General features: G+C 47.0%; 1 protein-coding gene across 1 annotated transcript in view; it reads right to left on the bottom strand.

Moving 5' to 3' along the window:
- Positions 1-243: 243 nt before the first annotated feature.
- Positions 244-18,138, bottom strand: part of NSG2 (neuronal vesicle trafficking associated 2) — a 32,337-nt gene continuing 14,442 nt past the window's right edge. The window contains exons 4-5 of the mRNA XM_066559950.1: positions 4,700-4,810; positions 244-2,045 (exon numbers count right to left, since the gene is read on the bottom strand). Coding sequence (XP_066416047.1) covers positions 1,854-2,045; positions 4,700-4,810 — 303 coding nt within the window. The 3' untranslated portion in view covers positions 244-1,853. The remainder of the gene's footprint in view (positions 2,046-4,699; positions 4,811-18,138) is intronic.

Raw genomic sequence — 18,138 nt, 5'->3', positions numbered from 1 at the left:
CCATTAAAATGGAATAGAGCTCCACTGTAAAGCAGTGAGCTGCAGTTTAATTACTGTTTTCCTATTGGAAATGGGTGAGAACACAGGGATTAAAATCCAGGCATTAAAAGGGGAAAATGGGAAGCTCTGGAAATGCCTCCTGAATCCAGAGTCACCTTGGGGCTGGTGCAAGGAGCAGCCTGTGCCTGGCAGCACCACACAAATGCCACCCACCACCTGCAAGAAAACCCACGGGAGCCACTCTCAGTCACATCGAACTTTATTTTAATCCCGTCAGAAAAGTTCAAGAATTACACCAAAAAATACTTCAGTCTCTGCTACCTACTGACAAAAAATACACCACAAAATTATAAACTGTTCAGTGGTTTTGCTGGAGTTGGGGTTGTTGGTGGAGGGGGTGGTTTGTACATTTTGAGTGAGAAATGAATTTACAGGTGGAAAGGGAAGGGAGGAGAGGGAGTCAGACAATGGTGTTTGGCACTACAGTTTTAGCTACACTATACAGTTATTTATCATGATGCCTGCAGGACTGAGGAGTTCTGCCCTCACACACTGCCCAGGGTCTCTGACATGGAGGACAAAACTGCCCAATGCGAGGGAAGAAGGGGCCAGTTCCTAATTTCCATCCCAGTCTAGCCAAAAATCTGAAAAAGCAGCTCAGACAAGGTGAGCCTTGCACTGCCTGTGCACTCTGCTCTTGCAGCTCTGGGAAAAGAGAATCCTTGGGGGTTTTTAAATCCCACCAGCCTGCACTAACCTCAAGTGCCATTTGTGGGGAGAGGATGTGTTACTCTGGCCAGGACTGGATTAAACTTGGGGTCTGCTCTGGGTTTGCAAGCAGAGATTTGATTTTTACCTCTCTCTAGTGACCTGGAATGACAGGAAATGCTGAAGGAGCTGGAGGAGGGAAGCAGGAGCATCCCATTTAATGGGAAAATCAGGGGCTGAAAATTAGAGGCTCAATACTATCCAAACTTTTGAGATGCTCTTCTGATCATAATGACATTTCTTTGAGTTGTGGGGACCCTCAGGAGAGAGGTCCCAAAGGATGGAGCCTCATGGAAATTGCCAAAGCTCATGCAGGGAATCTATGCCAGAAGAGGAAGCAGAGTCCTGAACTCCTGACTCTGAGTCCTGTGCTCAAAAGTTTATTCAAGATTTCACTACAGCAGCCTCTGCCTGCTCCCATCCTGCTCCATCTCCAACAGCAGCCTGGATTTCAGCCTCAGAGCCTGGCCAGGACCAGCAGCACTCTGGTGGCTCATTAGGAACACCAGGAACTTTCTGGATTTCCTTGGGGCTGAGTGCAGGGTTTGTGTTTGCACGTGAGCATGTCTGGGGAAGGAAGGGATGCTTGTATTTCTCTGTCAGTGAATGAACACTGACACTGGATTCAATCTGACAGCAAAATATCTCCCCTTTGGCAATCAAACAGCACCACAATGTCTCTGTACCAGGTTCTCTCTACCCCTCCTGAAAGGATTCCAGCTCTTCCTTCGCTGCATGTGGAGCCTCTGTCACAGCTTTCCAGCACTGACAAAACTTGGTGAGATTCTCTTTGCTGCTTTTATCCTCTCTGGCTGTTTACCTAACTTGCTTTTTTTGTTTTTTAATTTATTTTTCTAACAAATAGTTAAGCAATGATTTAAAAATATTTTTACATCGTTAAGGTACAGTCAACATCAAACATGCCTTTGTACAAGAGCTCAACTCGGTTACAAATCAACGAGAACAACGCACAAAAAAAGAAAAATATCCATGAAGCTGCTCCTGCCCTTGGCTCAGATTCCCTCCTGCCCTGCAGGGCACGCTCAGGTGTTGTCCCCCCGCCCTCCCGCTCCAGCTCGTTGCCTTTAATGCCCTTCTGTCTTGGCAGCCTTGCTGTCGTGGCTGGCCGAGCCCGAGGGCAGCCAGGGGGACACGGCCCGGGAGCTGGTCTGCTTGGCCATGCTGTAGTGGCTGATGACGGTGTAGAACCGGCCCCGGGAGTTGGAATCCTGCGCCGAGTAGTAGGCGTCCAGCGAGGCGGGGATGCAGCGCTTGTGCTGGGAGGGGAGAGCACAGAGACAAGCACAGGGATGGCACCGGTGGTGGCACTGGTGGTGGCACCAATGGTGGCACCAGTGATGGCACTGGTGATGGGGTGATGGCACCAGTGATGGCACCAGTGATAGCACTGGTGATGACACCAATGATGGCACCGGTGATGGGGTGATGGCACCAGTGATGGCACTGGTGATGGCACCAGTGACGACACCAATGATGGCACCACTGATGACACCAATGATGACACCAATGATGGAGCCAATGATGGCATCAGTGATGGCACCAGTGATGGGGTGATGGCACCGGTGATGGCACTGGTGATGCGGTGATGGCACCAGTGATGGGGTGATGGCACCACTGATGGCACTGGTGATAACACCAGTGATGGCACTGGTGATGACAACAATGATGGCACTGGTGATGGGGTGATGGCACCGGTGATGGCACTGGTGATGCGGTGATGGCACCAGTGATGGGGTGATGACACCAGTGATGACATCAGTGATGGCACCGGTGATGGCACTGGTGATGGCACCACTGATGGCACTGGTGATAACACCAGTGATGGCACTGGTGATGACAACAATGATGGCACTGGTGATGGGGTGATGGCACCAGTGATGGGGTGATGACACCAGTGATGACATCAGTGATGTCACCGGTGATGGCACTGGTGATGGCACCACTGATGACACCAATGATGGCACCAATGATGGCACCAGTGATGGCACTGGTGATGACACCAATGATGGCACCGGTGATGGGGTGATGGCACCAGTGATGGCACTGGTGATGGCACTGGTGATGACACCAATGATGGCACTGGTGATGGGGTGATGGCACTGGTGATGGCACCGGTGATGGCACCACTGATGACACCAATGATGACACCAATGATGACACCAATGATGGAGCCAATGATGGCATCAGTGATGGCACCAGTGATGGGGTGATGGCACCGGTGATGGCACTGGTGATGCGGTGATGGCACCAGTGATGGGGTGATGACACCAGTGATGACATCAGTGATGGCACCGGTGATGGCACCGGTGATGGCACTGGTGATGGCACCACTGATGACACCAATGATGACACCAATGATGACACCCATGATGGTGCCAATGATGGCGCCAATGATGGCGCCAGTGATGGCACCGGTGATAGGTGATGGCACCGGTGATAGCACCAGTGATGGGGTGATGGCACCAGTGGTGGCACCAGTGATGCTCCCAGGGCTCCTGTTTGCACTCACTCTGCTGCAGCTGCCCTGGAGAGCACCGAGCCGGGCTTGGCCTTCCAAGCCTGTTGCTATTGGCAACAGATGGCAGCAGATCTCAGAGATCGGGGATGTGGAATGAGGGAGGGACCAAACTGGGCAGACTGGGCTGAGCAGCCCTGCTCACCTGCGGGTCCCAGGCCAGAATTCATCCCCAGACAGGCAGAAGCAGCAAAGCTGCTTTGTGCTGCTCTCTCTGTTAGTGAGTGCTCCCCTGAGCTGTGGCGTGAGCACCTGGCTGGGAATGAATGGCAGGAGGCACAGCCCAATGGGGCAGCTCTTTTCAGAGGTTCAGGTTTGGATTTAATTCTGAAATTCATGACTCCATGAAGGGGCCTCAAAGCTCATCTCATTCCAAGCCTCTGCCATGGGCAGGGACACCTTCCACTATCCCAGAGTGCTCCAAATCCTGTCCAACCTGGCCTTGGGCACTGCCAGGGATGCAGGGGCAGCCACAGCTTCTCTGGGCACCCAGTGCCAGGGCCTGCCCACCCTCTCCAGGAAGGATTTCTTCCCAATATCCAACTAAACCTCCTCTGTCACTTTGAAGCCATTCCCCCTTGTCCCCCCTTGTAAAGAGTCTCTCTCCATCTTTCTTGTAGCTCCTTCAGGTACTGGAGGCCACAATTGGGTCACCCCAAAGCCTTTTCTTTTCCAGTCTGAACAATCCCAATTCTCCCTTTTTATATAACCTAAGAGAGTAATTCACAATGATTAATACACCAACTTCTTACTCTATTTTCCAGCTCACATATTCTCCCCAGTGTGGTCAAGACTACTGTGAATTTATGAGTTTATTCACAGTGAGAAGTCAGTGAATTATTTTGCAATTTTTTTTTTTTAATCTCAGCAGACCAGGCAAACAGTTCTATGAATATTCAGTACAAAATCACTGGGTTTTAGCAATTGTTACATGGGTTTGCTCTTGATAAAAGCTCAAGAGCACCTAGAAGTGAACTATTTGGGCAAATTTGGATTTCTTTCACAAAGGACAGTGTCAGCACTGCAGCAGTTTGCTTTGCATTACAATGTATGCCAGCAAACATCAGTTACTTGGGAGTGTGGGAAGCAAATGCAGGATCCCAGCTGCAATAAATCCATTCACAAATATGAGGGATTGTTGCTGAACATCTGTCTAGAGTGTTCACCAAATCCTAATCCCAACAATTACACTGTAACAGTAGCTGATGGAGGCAGATGCATGTCCACATTTCCCAGAACACTTTTTCCATTTCAACACATTCCTGCCAAATGTTCTGTTTGGCCTGGTCAAAATAAAAAAAAAAAAAAAAAAAAAGCAGCAGCCTGGGCTGTAACCATGCAGGCAATTAGAGCCTGTCATTAGCTCAGGCAATTCATCCTTCTGAAGTTCCTTACCTTATAAACAAATCCATCTGGGCAACTGTGGTCGTAAGTGAAGGCTTTGTACACCACAAGGAACACTATGCAGGCAAGGAATGCAAGAGCCAGGCTTATGAGGATGGTGACCTAGAAAAGAGGGATAATGTTACTGTACATATGTTAAAATGGCATATGAGCAACCTCATAATTAAATGACTTATAGGAACAGACATTCCAACAGACTGCAGCCTTCACTCCACCGTGCAGTACTTAACTAAGCATGGTAATTGACTGAATGCTGGATCCAATATCCTGGATTCCCACATCGTTCCTATCCCCCCCACAGACTTCCAACATTCCTGTCTTTAACCCATTGCAAATGGATAGATTTTGCTGTAGTATTTGGTGCTCTCAGCTCTGGCCCAGCAGGACCCTGCAGCAGGCAGAATTCCCATTCCAGGTCTGATGTGTTGGATGAAGTGCCCTGTGACCAGATCCCACTTTTCTGGGGGCAGAGCAGTGAACAGGGAGGAGCAATGAGGCCTTTGTAGCTCACATCCCTTTGTGCCTCCTGGGCAACTCCACCAGGATAAATTGTGCCCTGCAGGAGAAAGGGGATCCTTCTGTGTGAAAGGAAAATATCCTGAATACTGACAAAACCCCACAGCATGCCCAAGAGCAGATGCTGGTGCTGGAGGTACCAGACACAATTCCCTCTTTGGGGTTCAAATATTCCCCCTGCCCTCCTTGCCCAGCAGGTCACCCTGTCTGTTCCTTTGCTGGAGCTCCCTTCTCTCAGCTTTTCCAGGTCCTTCCTAAATAGTTCATCCAACAGCAAGTTTTCTGTCCCTACTCCATGCCTGGATGGGGGCCCTGATCATTGATTTTTGCTCAGCTGTCTGTTCCTCAAGGACTGAGCAAGGAGCTGTCAAACACTCCCACCCTCCCCTTTCCAAAGCTTTCTTGGTCCCATAATTCCAAAAAACCCCATCACACCCAAACCTCAGGCAAGAGACAGCTGTGGAGACTTATCTGGCAGGAGAGATTCCTGAATTCATTGTTAAATCAGAATATTTTAGAATAAAAGGTAAAAAGGTGAGACTGGCACTAAGAGGCTTTGCCAAGGACAAAGAGTTCACTGGAGCCCAGACCTGCCTTTTAATGTTCCTGCTTGGATTAACCTCTCCTTGGGGCCTCATCTGCTGCAAAATGGGTCAGTTAAGCCAAAGGCAGCAACCGAGGGAGCAGAATTTACTGCTGGACCTGGGAGAACTCTGTTAGGGAGTCCTGGAGTGCTGCAGAGGGATCTGGCACTAAAGGAGTGCAGTTGTATGAATTGCACCAATCCAACCAAGAAAATTTGGGATCCACCTCTTCTCAGTGCCCCCTCAAAGGGGTGGACAGAAATATTTCAAAGCAGCTTCATGGCAGCCCTTGGGTTCCCAGCCTGGGGGACTCTGTCCCTTTGTCCCTTTTCATGGTGATTAAGGCTCTCTGGATTCAAGGCAGATGCAAATGGAATTTGACATGATTTGTGTCCCCAAAAGAAGTTGTATTACACATGAAAAAAAAGAAAAAAATTAAGTCCTTTTGGTATGGTAACAAAGAGAGACTTCCTGGATAAAATATACTCTGCTTTTTCCAACAGGAAACCTGGGAAAAACAGATCCCTCCCCATAAAGAGCCACCAGAATCCTGCTGGCAGGCCAGTGGGGAGGAGCATTTCTCCTGCAGAACATATGTCCATGATCTCCTCCTCATTTAAAAGGGGAGCCTGATGGGCCTGGTATTCCCTCTAATTCCAGTGTAGGTACTAAACCACAATGACAATGGCACAAGTGTCCTTTGAGGTTAATTTGAAGGCACTAGAGCAAGATGTTCATCTTGTTCTACCAAAGCCAATGCTGAGGGGCAGCCCTGGTTAGAAATTCAGAAATAAGGAATGCTCAGCTCTCCAGCCTGGCTACTGTGCCCCAAATTAAATGTGCAATGAGAAAATAAATGTTGCTTGAAACTCAGCCTTCAGAAGAAGAAAGAACTGAGCTGTCTGCAGTGAGAATAAATGTTTCTTCATGGCTCTTCTGCTAAATCCCACGTGCATGCACAGCCTATGGAAATAACCATTAGAACTGCAATTTGAGGGGTTCTTTCCTCTTGTCCTCCCACTGAGTTCCCTAAAAATAACAAATTCCCCTCTGTTCTGGCCAAGTGCTGACACCCAGTTGATCATGGCCCTGTGCTGAGCTCTCCCCTCCCTGCAGGCTGTAACTGAGCCCATTTTCACCCTCCTGCCTTTCCTGCACTCACAGAATTGCTGTGACAATATTACACCTGCTGATAAATGGTGGAAAATTGCTCCAGATGAAATGTCATGTAAGATGTTAAAACCCAAAGGAAAGGGAAGAGAAATCCACCCCCGGATATTCTGGCATGCCAGAGCTAAGATCCACCTCTCCAACTATTCCAGAGCATACAAAGCTTCATTAACATTCAAACACCAAAGAATCACAGAGCTGCAATACCTAATAAACCTCCACTTTTTTTTTTTTATGATTAACACGAACCTTGGCAGTCTCTGAGCAATATAAACACTCACAGAGGGGAAATAAAATTTAGCGAGCAGATAAAACCTGGAAGTGCTGCAGGCATGAATCTGTCACATGTGACTGCTCGAGTGTGTGGAAGAAGGGGGGGATTTGCCTGCCCTCTCCTCAAAAATCTCACATGATTCCCCCAAAGGTTCCCTTTAGAGGGAACAGAGAAGAGAGAACATCATTACCCCACCAAAACATTCCCCCCCATCCTCCAAAAAATGTGGGAGAGGCCCTTAACATCCATGAAGGATCAAGCTCCCATCAACAGCAGCACACTTGGGGTGGTTCTCCTTTTTCCCACAGATAAAGAACATTTTTTGCATTTTCACACAGCAGTGATGAATAAAAGGATCCATCCTCATCAGGCAGCAGGAGATCAGGTGCCAGCAGGTTTTGTGCCAGGCAGAGGATGCCTAATTGCAGTGGTGTTCCAGCTAACCTGGCTTTCATGGAGCCCATGGAAGCATCCTCCATGCTCTCTTTGATTTATCAGCTGCCCAGGATCTCCTTTTTCATCAAAAATTCCCTTTTTCCCTCTCTCACTCCAGTACAAAGCCTTATTTAAAAGGCAACCAGAGAACAATGGCACATCCAAACAGCAGGGCATTTATTTAACAGCTTTTTTCCATTGCAAGGTTTTTACAGTTTGAATCCTTATTCATATAATATATAATCATGGAATGGCTTGGCTTGGAAGGGACCTCAAAGATCATCTCATTCCATGGACAGGGACACTTTCCACTGTCCCAGGTGCTCCCAGCCCAATGTCCTGGCCTTGGGCACTGCCAGGGATCCAGGGGCAGCCCCAGCTGCTCTGGGCACCTGTGCCAGGGCCTCCCCACCCTCATAAGGAAGAATTTCTTGCCAGCATCCAACCTAAATTTCCCCTCTTTCAGAGTGGGTGGCACTTCTTAGATACCAGGCATAATTTTATTTCTAAATTTTGGTAAATCAGTGTTTGACTCTGGACACTTTTCTCCCTGCTTATACACTTAAAGCAGGAGCAGAGCCAAGAAGATGCCAACCAAGAAAAGTCTTGCTGCCTACTGGAAAAGCAGCCAGGCCCAGAGAAGAGATAAAAATCATTTATCACAGAAAAATTCCTACAAAATTCTGCACCATTTTCGTACTCTCTACAGCTGTAATGTGAATTAGGGATCTCAGAAGGCTCTGCTGCCTGTTTTTGTTCCTGCACTCTTCTCAGCCTCTCCACAAAATTCCAGTTTCTCAGGAAAGGATCCCACTGCTGCTGCCATGTCTGGTTCTACAGGATACCTTCAGTCTTGCTGGGTATTGGGAAATTTTCTGACCTTTAATAGGCAATTCAGCTGAAGAAGTTCTCTTGGTTTTAATTTTTCTCTTTGTAGAAGAAGAAAGGCAAAGAACAAGGCAAAATTTGTTATGAACAAAACTGGTGGAAATTCTGTCAAGGTTATTTCAGAGAGGAGCTTAAGAGCTGTGCTTGGAGAGGTAGCAAAGCTTTTCCTGTAGTTTATGGCAATTCCATTACACCTGAAAACCCATCAGTCCCTGACAATCCAGTTAACTTGCAGAAAAAAAAAATCACAAAATCATCTAAGGGCATCCAAACACATCCATGCACTCCTGAATCCATTATAAGGATTTCTGCTTGACAATGAAAAATTCAGGAGGGCAATTTTTTCCCCTTCATGCCATAACTTGTTCAGCTGATAATGAGATGGAAGATTGACACCATCACATCTCCACTTGGAAGGCACAGTTAAGGGATCAGGAGCTCCTGGAAATCCAGCTAGCCTGGTGGCCTCTGTGTACCCCAGGATGGAATCCAAGTGCAAACACACAAATCCAGGTTGTTATTGCAAGGAAACTCTGGTGTGTCAGCAGGGAGGGGGCCACAGGCTGCCAGGACACTGACATGGAGCAGGTATGATGAGCTATCCCCAAAGTCACCCCAGGAAGAGCTGCTCTACTGTGCAAACTCTGTCAAAGAACTATTGGTGCCTTGCCCAGCACCCAGACACCCTGATCTACCCTGGCAGTGAAAATGATCTGACTGCACTTCTTCAAAAATGTCATTTTACTTCCCACAGTTAAAAATATTTTTGTAATAAGTTGCTGATTTTGCTGATCTTCTGGCAACAGCTTCGCCTCTGAAATTTTGGAAGGCTAACTGCAAAAAAAAGTGACACAATTGGGTCTTCAGATTTGCTTAGTACTGCTCAAGGAGATGTAGGATTTGTTCTTTATTATTACAGCACAGCTTTATTCCAGATGGTGTCCAGATTCTTAAGAAGAATTGTTTAGGAGATGCTTTGTAAGAGGAAAATGTCCTTAGTCATGTCTCTACATTTTCAGGGCTATGGGAAAATACTCCTTAGTGCTGTGAGGTTTCTTAATCAAGGTCTAAGGTGGGTGGGATTTTTTGGTCCTTTAACTTACATTTCATAACCATAAACCAATCTGGCCCCAGTTCTCATAAGAACAGATGAGGATGGGATCATCCTGGGGGCCAGGACCTTCTCCCATCAGCTCCTGGGCTGGTCCCCATGGGCAGCAGGAAGGGGCTGGGATTGGGCCCCCTCAGGTGAGACCCCAGCCCAGGCAGGACCTGGAGCTGCTGGAGAGATCCAGAGGAGGCACCAGGGGATCAGAGGGATGGAGCTGGGAGAGCTGGGGTTGTTCACATGGACAGGAGAAGCTTTGGGGTGACACAGTTGTGGCCTTTTTGTACCTGGAGAAGCTACAAGGAAGATGGAGAGAGACTTTACAAGAGCCTGGAGTGACAGGACAAGGGGGAATGGCTTCAAAATGACACATAGTAGGGTTAGATTGGATTTTAGGAAAAATAAATTTACTGTGAGGGTGGGCAGTGCCCAAGGCCAGGCTGGACAGGGCTGGGAGCCACCTGGGACAGTGGAGGTGTCCCTGCCATGGCAGGGGTGGCATTGGGTGATTTTTAAGGTCCCTTCCAAGCCAAACCATTCTGTGAGTCTCTGCTCCACTGTCCCATGGGTTCCTTTCAGCCGCCAGAGCCCAGCAATGCAATCCCAAAACACTCACAGAGTGCAGAGAGGCTCATTCATCCAAAAGCCTCAGAAGAGTGCACCTGAAACAGCACTGGCTGTCTCGGAGCCAATTCCCCTCCCAGCCGTGTCCCCCTGGGCTCTGCCCATCCCTGCACACCCCAGCCCACCGTGACAACACCAGGGAACCTCTCCAAGTCTGCAGATCTTAAAAAGAAACATCACTTTTCCAGGATAGGCAGCAGCAATTCCTCTGCTCTGCATCTCCTAGAGCTGTGAGAGCAGCACGAGTGTGGAAGGAGCACACCGTGTTTCTAAGCAATTTGTCAAATAATTAAATTATGCACACAATAACTAGCTGGCTCAATTATATTAGCCAGTCTCCACCATGTAATATAATTTCTAGTGGCTGTTTAGGCACTAATAGCCTCAGATCTTTTTAACAGTGTCTGGTGCCAGCTGTGGGCTGCGTGACATCTCCCTGTGCCAAGTCAAACCCCTTGGATGGAAAATTCATGGCTCTGTTTCCAAGCCCCCGTTCCTTATGGAAGTTCTAAATGCCATTTTAAATAAAGCTGCTTCAGCAATGAATATCAGTGAATTTCCATTTAGGTAAATAAAAAGCTCTGTTGGGTTTGCTTTCTCTTTTTTGCTATTTAATGCCATAAAAATTCCTCCATCAAGCAGGCAGGTAGAGTGAGGTGGGGTGATGTTGTTTCTAGGAACACCAAATAAATACATGGCCATTTTGGCAGACCAGACAGGTTTTTAAAGGTGTTTTTCCCCTCCTCCTATAAGAATATTTTCTTTTTTTTTCAATTGTCAGAAGCCTTCCCACTGGAACTAGGTGATCTTTCAGGTCCCAGCTCAGGCCATTCAGTCATTCTGTGTCTGTTACCTCCATAAGAAATGGAGCAAATTAAACAAGGGGGAGACTCAAGAACTGCTCAGAAAGGAGCTTTTCTTCCCAAAGCCACATCCTGAGAACACCTGGCAGCCCATTTCAGGAGCTGAGCGATGCTGGAAGAGGCTTCCTTCCAGATCCCTAATTTGAGGTGTTTTTTCAATTAGTGGGACTGCAGCAGACAGAAACATCCTCTCCAAGGCTTCCTGACATGCAGCCCTTCCCTGCTGCCCTGGCACAGCCTTGGCTGGGACATTTCCTCTGGTCACTCCACGTGGGACATGGCAATGGATGCCTCAGTTCATCACAGGCCCTTTTTAAATGCATTAACAGGAACACAAGATAAATCAAGGCATCAATAAACTGTCTCCTTGCCTGCCCTTTGCCTGCCAAGACTCAACCTCTGCACAGTCTCATGAACGCAAAATCGTCCCCTCTCACGCCTCCCTGATGTTGGATTTGGTGCAGGGAAAGCTTTGGGAGCCCTGAGCAAGGATGGATTCAGGGATTAGCTCATGGCAACACACCTGGAACTGCAGGTGGTGTTCCCTGCTCTGCTACTGCCTTTTCCTGCCACATCCCTCCACACAGCTCACTCCCCACTCAGACAACCCCAGCCAGAGGCACCCACAGCTGCAAACATCTAAATTCCCCAAATCTTGGCTATTTCTGAGGCAAAAACGCCCAAAGACCACCACCATGTCAGAGCCAAGGATCAGGCTGGCTCCAGGGAAAAGCTGAGGTGCGTTTGCTTTGTGAAATTACCTTCTGCCAAAGGTCAGGCCTGCATGAATTACAGCACCTCTGTTCAGTGCACTCTTGTGCCTGAAGAAAATAACCACTTGGAAGACTGTTCCTTCAAGAAGGGAAACAAATTCACCTGTATTTCAGCATTTATGTCTCCCATCATGGGCAGGAAATAATATTTCTGCATTCATGGTTCAGTACACCCATTTCTCCTTAAAAATTTATTATGTGGGTGCTTTATAGGAGAACAAAGTGAGGACTTGGTGAGCAAAGTGTCCCCTGGGTAACTTAAGAATTAAAAGCCTTTCCATTTTGAATTAGAAAGATGAGGCTTTATTGCTGCAAATGACTTACAAGAGCTACTCTTTTAAAAGCAAACAAGAGAAATGAGTAATCGAGGTGATTACGCTGCCTCCAAAGGCACCAGGCCAGCTCCATTAGCTGTGGATCCGACCCAACAGGCTTTGATACATCTGCAAGCACCAACAAGAGGCAGCTCAGCTCTGCTTAACATCCAATCACAGCCTGTGCTGCTTTAGAGACACTGAAACATTGCAGGCAGAAATTTGTGTCACTGAAATTTGCACTTCTGTGGTTATTATTTTTTTTCAGTGGTCTGGCTACAAGACTCCAAATGCACTTCCCAACAGGGAATAAACTTTGCTTTGGTTTCACTCAGCTGAAAATTCTTTCCTGCTCCTCCATCCTGCTTGGTCTCTTTTGGTACAGTGACCACAGCAGCATTAAATATCTTTCATTTCACCTCAAATGCTGACAGGAAAATTGCCCAACACTCAGATTTCCTGTGGGGTGCCAGAGGTAAGTGCAGAGTGTGTTGGAGACAGAGAGGCAGTGTAAGAAATCCTCCAGGCCCAGTGGGAACTGCAATTACACCCTGGAATTAGCACCAAGGGTATCTCCATGTGGTCACTTACGGAAATATTTTCAAGCATTTTGCTCCAAAGCCAAGAGCCAGTTGAGGTTTCTGCTCTGTAAATCTTTTTCCTTCTATATATCCTGGTTTGAAGAATGAACTTTCAGCAAGTGTACCCCACAAAAATTTAGGCATGTGAATATTCTCTGTGACTTCCACTTTTAGAGATTCTCTGCAGAAAATTAACTTTCTTCTTCTTTCCAAAAAATCAATTAAATGGAAAAAAAATCCAAACCAAGACTGAACAAATCTCTTCAGCTGACTATTCCGTTAATGCTTACAGATGGCAAAAATAAATAGAGCCAAGGCTTTTCCTGGCTTTGTAAAAGAGTATCTATGTGTGTAAAACTAACCTAAAACAAGAATGCATTGTAAGGAATGGTCCATTTCCTATTTAAAAAAAATGTATGTGGGGTTTTTTCCTTGGCTTTGTTAAGTGGTCCCTGAGCCAGTAGAGAGCATTCCAGTTAAATCAAAATAGATTTTTCTTGTGTGTTTTAGACACAGACATGACATTTTTGGGCCCTTGCCTGTACAAAACAATTAAGGAATTAGCTGGGAGTTCTTACAAAACCCCCAGACTCCTACCCAGACAGAGAAAACCTGCAGGGTTTATAACAATACCTGGGGCTGTGATCAGACAGATCTGTTCCCTGGCAGCTGAGCCACAAATCCCCACTCAGTTCATCCTCACAGCTCCTGATTGTCACTGATGATCACCAACGGCTCCATCAATCTGCCTCATGCAGCCTGGGAGAGCACTGGGACAGATGTGGCCTGTCCTGTTCTCAGAAATCCCCAGAGGAAGGATTTCTGAGCTCAGGCAGAAAGATGAGGAGCACCATTTCTCACCTGCTTGCATGCACACCACGAGTGAGAGCCTGGAACCACACAGGTGAGACTTTGCATCAGGGCCAGGCAGGGCTGGGCAGTGATTTTTTTTTGGGAAAAGAGAACCTGTGACCTTCTGAATGCACTGGAAATATTCAGCCTGCAAAGAGGCAGCTCTGGCTCCACTCTCAGATCATCCACCACAGTCTGGAGAACACTTAGGAGCAGTGAGAGCTGCCTGAAAGCCCTGCAGGAACTCACCCAATGCATCCACAGGGAGAGGAGGTTGCCTGGAGACAGCTGGGAGCTCCCAGAGGGAGGGAATATTGGAATATTCTCCCAAATCAACCCCTTCCTACTGACCCTCTCTGAGTGCAAGGTCCCAGAGAAAAGCCCGGTTCCAGCCCTGCTGCTGGTGCCAGTGGCTGCTCCCTGTGCCTGCCACATCCTCTGCTTGTCCCTCCTTCTCCTGGATGCTGAAAGCAGCAGCAGCAATTCCCAGCAGAGGGAGAGATCCCCGCGTCCAGCCCCGGGCGCCGCTGCCATGAGCAGGGTAAGGGGATCCTGCAGGGCCCCTCCAGCTCAGACAACCGATGGGATGTGGCAGTTGCCATGGGAACGCTGATGCTGATAGGATTGAGAAGCAGAGGGAGTCCTTTCACCAGGAGTTGCTCCTGCCCCGTGGGAACTCAACAATTAAAGGAGAGTTTAAAATTTATTCATCTATAAACGGACAATGGAAAGCCTCAGCCGTTTTTCTGGGATTTCTTTGCAGGTTAGAGGAAGAGCTATCAGCATAAAGCAACAGCCTTCAGGTGAAAGCAGAACACCCCAGGAGGAGTCTGAAGGATCCATGACATGGATGGGAAGTTTGGGAAGGGGGAGTAGGAACGGCACATCTGGGGCTCTGTGTGTGCAGCAAAGTGTGAATTCCCTGGGGATTTGGTGGCTCACCTTCCAGTGGGGGCACCAGGGGAGCACCTTCCATTTAGCAAAGCTGTTACCAACAGGAAATTATTCCCTGGCCCAGAAAAATCTTTGTTAATCAGGAGCCGAGCATTTCAGGTATTGGCTTGGGTTTGATCATGAACAATTCTTGCATCGTTGTTTGGTAGGGTGCGGCTGGAGACAAAGAGATTTTGTTCCAAATCTTCCACATTAAGTCAGAGGAAAAGAATTGTTCCAGTATGAGCATTTCAACAACAGAGGCACTTGAATGGGTTCCACTACATTTTAAGGACCTGATGAAAAGTGTGGGCAAGAATTACATCCACTGGTGCCTGGATCTGCGTGTGTCAGAGCAGTTTCAGGATGGAGGGAGGAGAGGGGTGATCCAATGATAAGAAATAATTGTCATTGCACACTCAACAGGGACAGATGACACAACCAGTGACTCTGAAAATGCATCTTGCCAAATTGCAGCAAGAAGAATGAAGTTCTCAGTCTTCATCAATACTGGCAGCTAATTTCTCCAGGTAGATAAATTGCTTGCAAAAAACATCTTAAATATATCGACTTCTCCCCCGTACACCCACTCCCAACTTGTTCTGTTAAAGACAAGTACTGAGCTTAATTATTCCAACTCTGAAAACATAAACTTTTAAAAGAAATTGATCCATGAAGAGGAAAGAACTGTAGAAGGCTTGAGAAGTCAGATAACTATGGAGGTAACTATCACTCAGCTAACAGTCAATAAATCATTACCTTTCTGAAAATATTTAACAGTTCTGTGGCAGTGGTGAGAAAGGGCTCAGACTGGTGTAACAGAGAGACCAGTTTGTATAAAACCAGTAAGGGGCCAGCAGTTCCAGGTGTCACCCAGTGCTCTGTAGGCCTACACAGAAAGGCCACTCCAGACCTCTTCTGGTGCTATCCAAATAAATCAATGCTGCTGGATGATTTCTGGGCTATCTGGGCTGCTTGGAAGAGAAAAGGAGTCAGTGAAACCCTGTTCTCCAGAAGTAACAAGACTTCATTTGGTGGGGAATCTGCCTAAAAAGCAAAAGGGGTTCAATCTCTCTTCAGTACTGATAGAAATAAGGGCAGAATGATTACTCACATGTGAGAGATTGTTCTTTAAAGATGCACAATGGGGCATCACTGGTGAGAAGGAGCAGGAAGCCTCAGAGGCAGAGGCTATCAATTTATTGTTGGTTTTTAGAGCTGTCACCCCACAGAGGAATCACAGCCACGTCTACAAACCCTCTCCAAGGCACCTCAGTGTTGTCACAGGATGGCAAAGCCCAGGAACAGGAGCTCCCTTCAAAGCCCTGGAAATGAAAGGCAAACAGCAGCCACCCTTCCCCCTCAGCCCGGGAAACCTCAGCTCACAGAGCTACTGCAGAACAAGATCTCTGCAGCTCAAAAACCTCCGAGAGGAACACACTCCAAAGGTGGAAGCAGTCTGGAGAAGGCAAGGTCTATAAATCACTGCCTGTCAGCTTAGAAAAATGTTCTCTTTGCTTCTCTGTGGAGGAGTAAAATGAGAAAAGAAATTTCTTTTCTGCATAGATGGCTCAGCCATAAGGTTATTTTAACATCATTTTCTCGTAGCCCATCTACACACAACTATTTAAACAGTTTTATAAAGGAGGTATGGGCTGACTCATGCCGCTGAAGAATCAGCCTAATTGGTCAAACTTCCAGGACAGTGTGTGCTGAGCTGGAGAGAATCATAATCTCATCTATTAGGGGATGTGACAAGAGGCAGGAGCTAGCTCAGATTCCTGGAAGAGCTGGTGTGAAATAAGAACCGTTGCCTAGGGACAGTCTCTTCTTTATGATAATTAAAGAGCTCAGATCTGGGCTATTCTGCATGGATGAAAAATATGCAAGCATAAGCTTAAATTCTGGCTTGGGCTTGTTCATGTGGGAAAGTTGTCTAATAATTCATTAGTTTCTTCAATAAAAGATACCCAAAAGGCAGGGAAAAGGGCATCTGTGGACTTGGCTGGCAGGTTCACGTGGTCTCAAAACTTTTTCCAGATATCTTGATCTTTTGTAGCACAAAACCACAGAATTGCAGCCTCTTTTCCCAGGCAGCCAGCCCCAGGACAGGAGGGAATGGCCTCAGGCTGGGCCAGGGCAGGCTCAGGGTGGAATTTCCCCATGGAAAGGGGGCTCAGGGTGGGCACAGCAGGAATTTCCCCATGGAAAGGGTGCTCAGGCACTGGAACTGCCCAGGAAGGGTCTGGATCCCCATCCCTGGAGTGTCCAAGGAAGGGCTGGAGGTGGCACTGGGGGCTCTGGGCTGGGGACAAGGTGGGGATGGGGTCACAGCTTGGGCTCCGTGGTCTTGGAGGGCTTTTCCACCCTCAAAAGGACAAAAGAGAATATGATGATCACAGTTATATAATCCTTTTTAAAGCTTTTAAAAATGTAGCCAAAATGAGATCATAGAAGTTAAGTATTTACTGTGATTTGCTCTTACAAAAAAACAAATGTAAGATGATTTCATCAGTAGCAGATAATAGGGCAGCTTATAACCAGAGGGCAGGGTTTTTAATAACTTCACTAAAAATATGCACTGAGACAAAAATGTGGTGCAATAAAAAGTACAAAAGGTAATAAATATTAGCTATTATCTCAGCTCATTTTGTCAGGAAATAATACTACAAATTTAATGGGATACATGGAAGCCTTATGAAAAGCAGGCAGGGAGAGGCTTAGAGCCTTATCCAGTATTAGAGCAGAGGCTGCCTGATGGATAAGTTGACATTGAAGAGCAGAGAATGAAAATCGTATGGATTTGAGGGAAAGGAAATAGCTCAAAAATGAAACTGTGATGCTGCCAGGCTCTATAGGAAGAGGCCCAACTCCCACTTCTGCCAGGGCTCCCAGCTGAAGCTGTGAAATGAGAAATCTGCACCAAAAACAGGATGGGAAGAGGAAAAATGCATCAAGGGAAAGGTTTGAATGCAACAGCAAGTTGGGAATTTGAATAGGAAAAACAAGATACTCAGTAGAAGGAGCAGATGAAATAGGACTTATCCATGGGCTATAGGTGTGCAAGGAGGAGATGTTCTCGAGTGTTTTTTTTAAATAACAAAGCCAGATCTTTCCTGGTTTCACTCTGCCTTTCACACCCTTCAGGGCTGCAGGATTGAGAGTTAAATACCCAGTGAGGCACCAGAATTTACAACAGCAACAAGGCCATTTACTGCAGGTTAAAGCCAACCCATCAGTGCAGGAGACTCTCAATTTATTGTTGGTTTTCAGGCACATCGTGTCCGGTTCTGATTTATGTGGGACACTGGAAATGTTTCCAAGACTGGGATTTAACCGTGGTTAATTCACTTTACTCTGGTACAATAAAGAGTTACTACTGGTGGTAAATAGTTACTACACACCAGAAGCTCAGGGAGGAATTCAGTAAGTACCAACAGGAGGTAAGAAATTTTAGATCAAATTGTGATGTTCATGGAAAAAGAAAACAGCCAAGAACCATAAACATTTATTCC

The sequence above is a fragment of the Molothrus aeneus genome, chromosome 15 (assembly GCF_037042795.1).
Source record: "Molothrus aeneus isolate 106 chromosome 15, BPBGC_Maene_1.0, whole genome shotgun sequence".
In the NCBI taxonomy this organism is placed as follows: domain Eukaryota; kingdom Metazoa; phylum Chordata; class Aves; order Passeriformes; family Icteridae; genus Molothrus; species Molothrus aeneus.
This window is presented reverse-complemented; position numbering and strand designations above follow the sequence as displayed.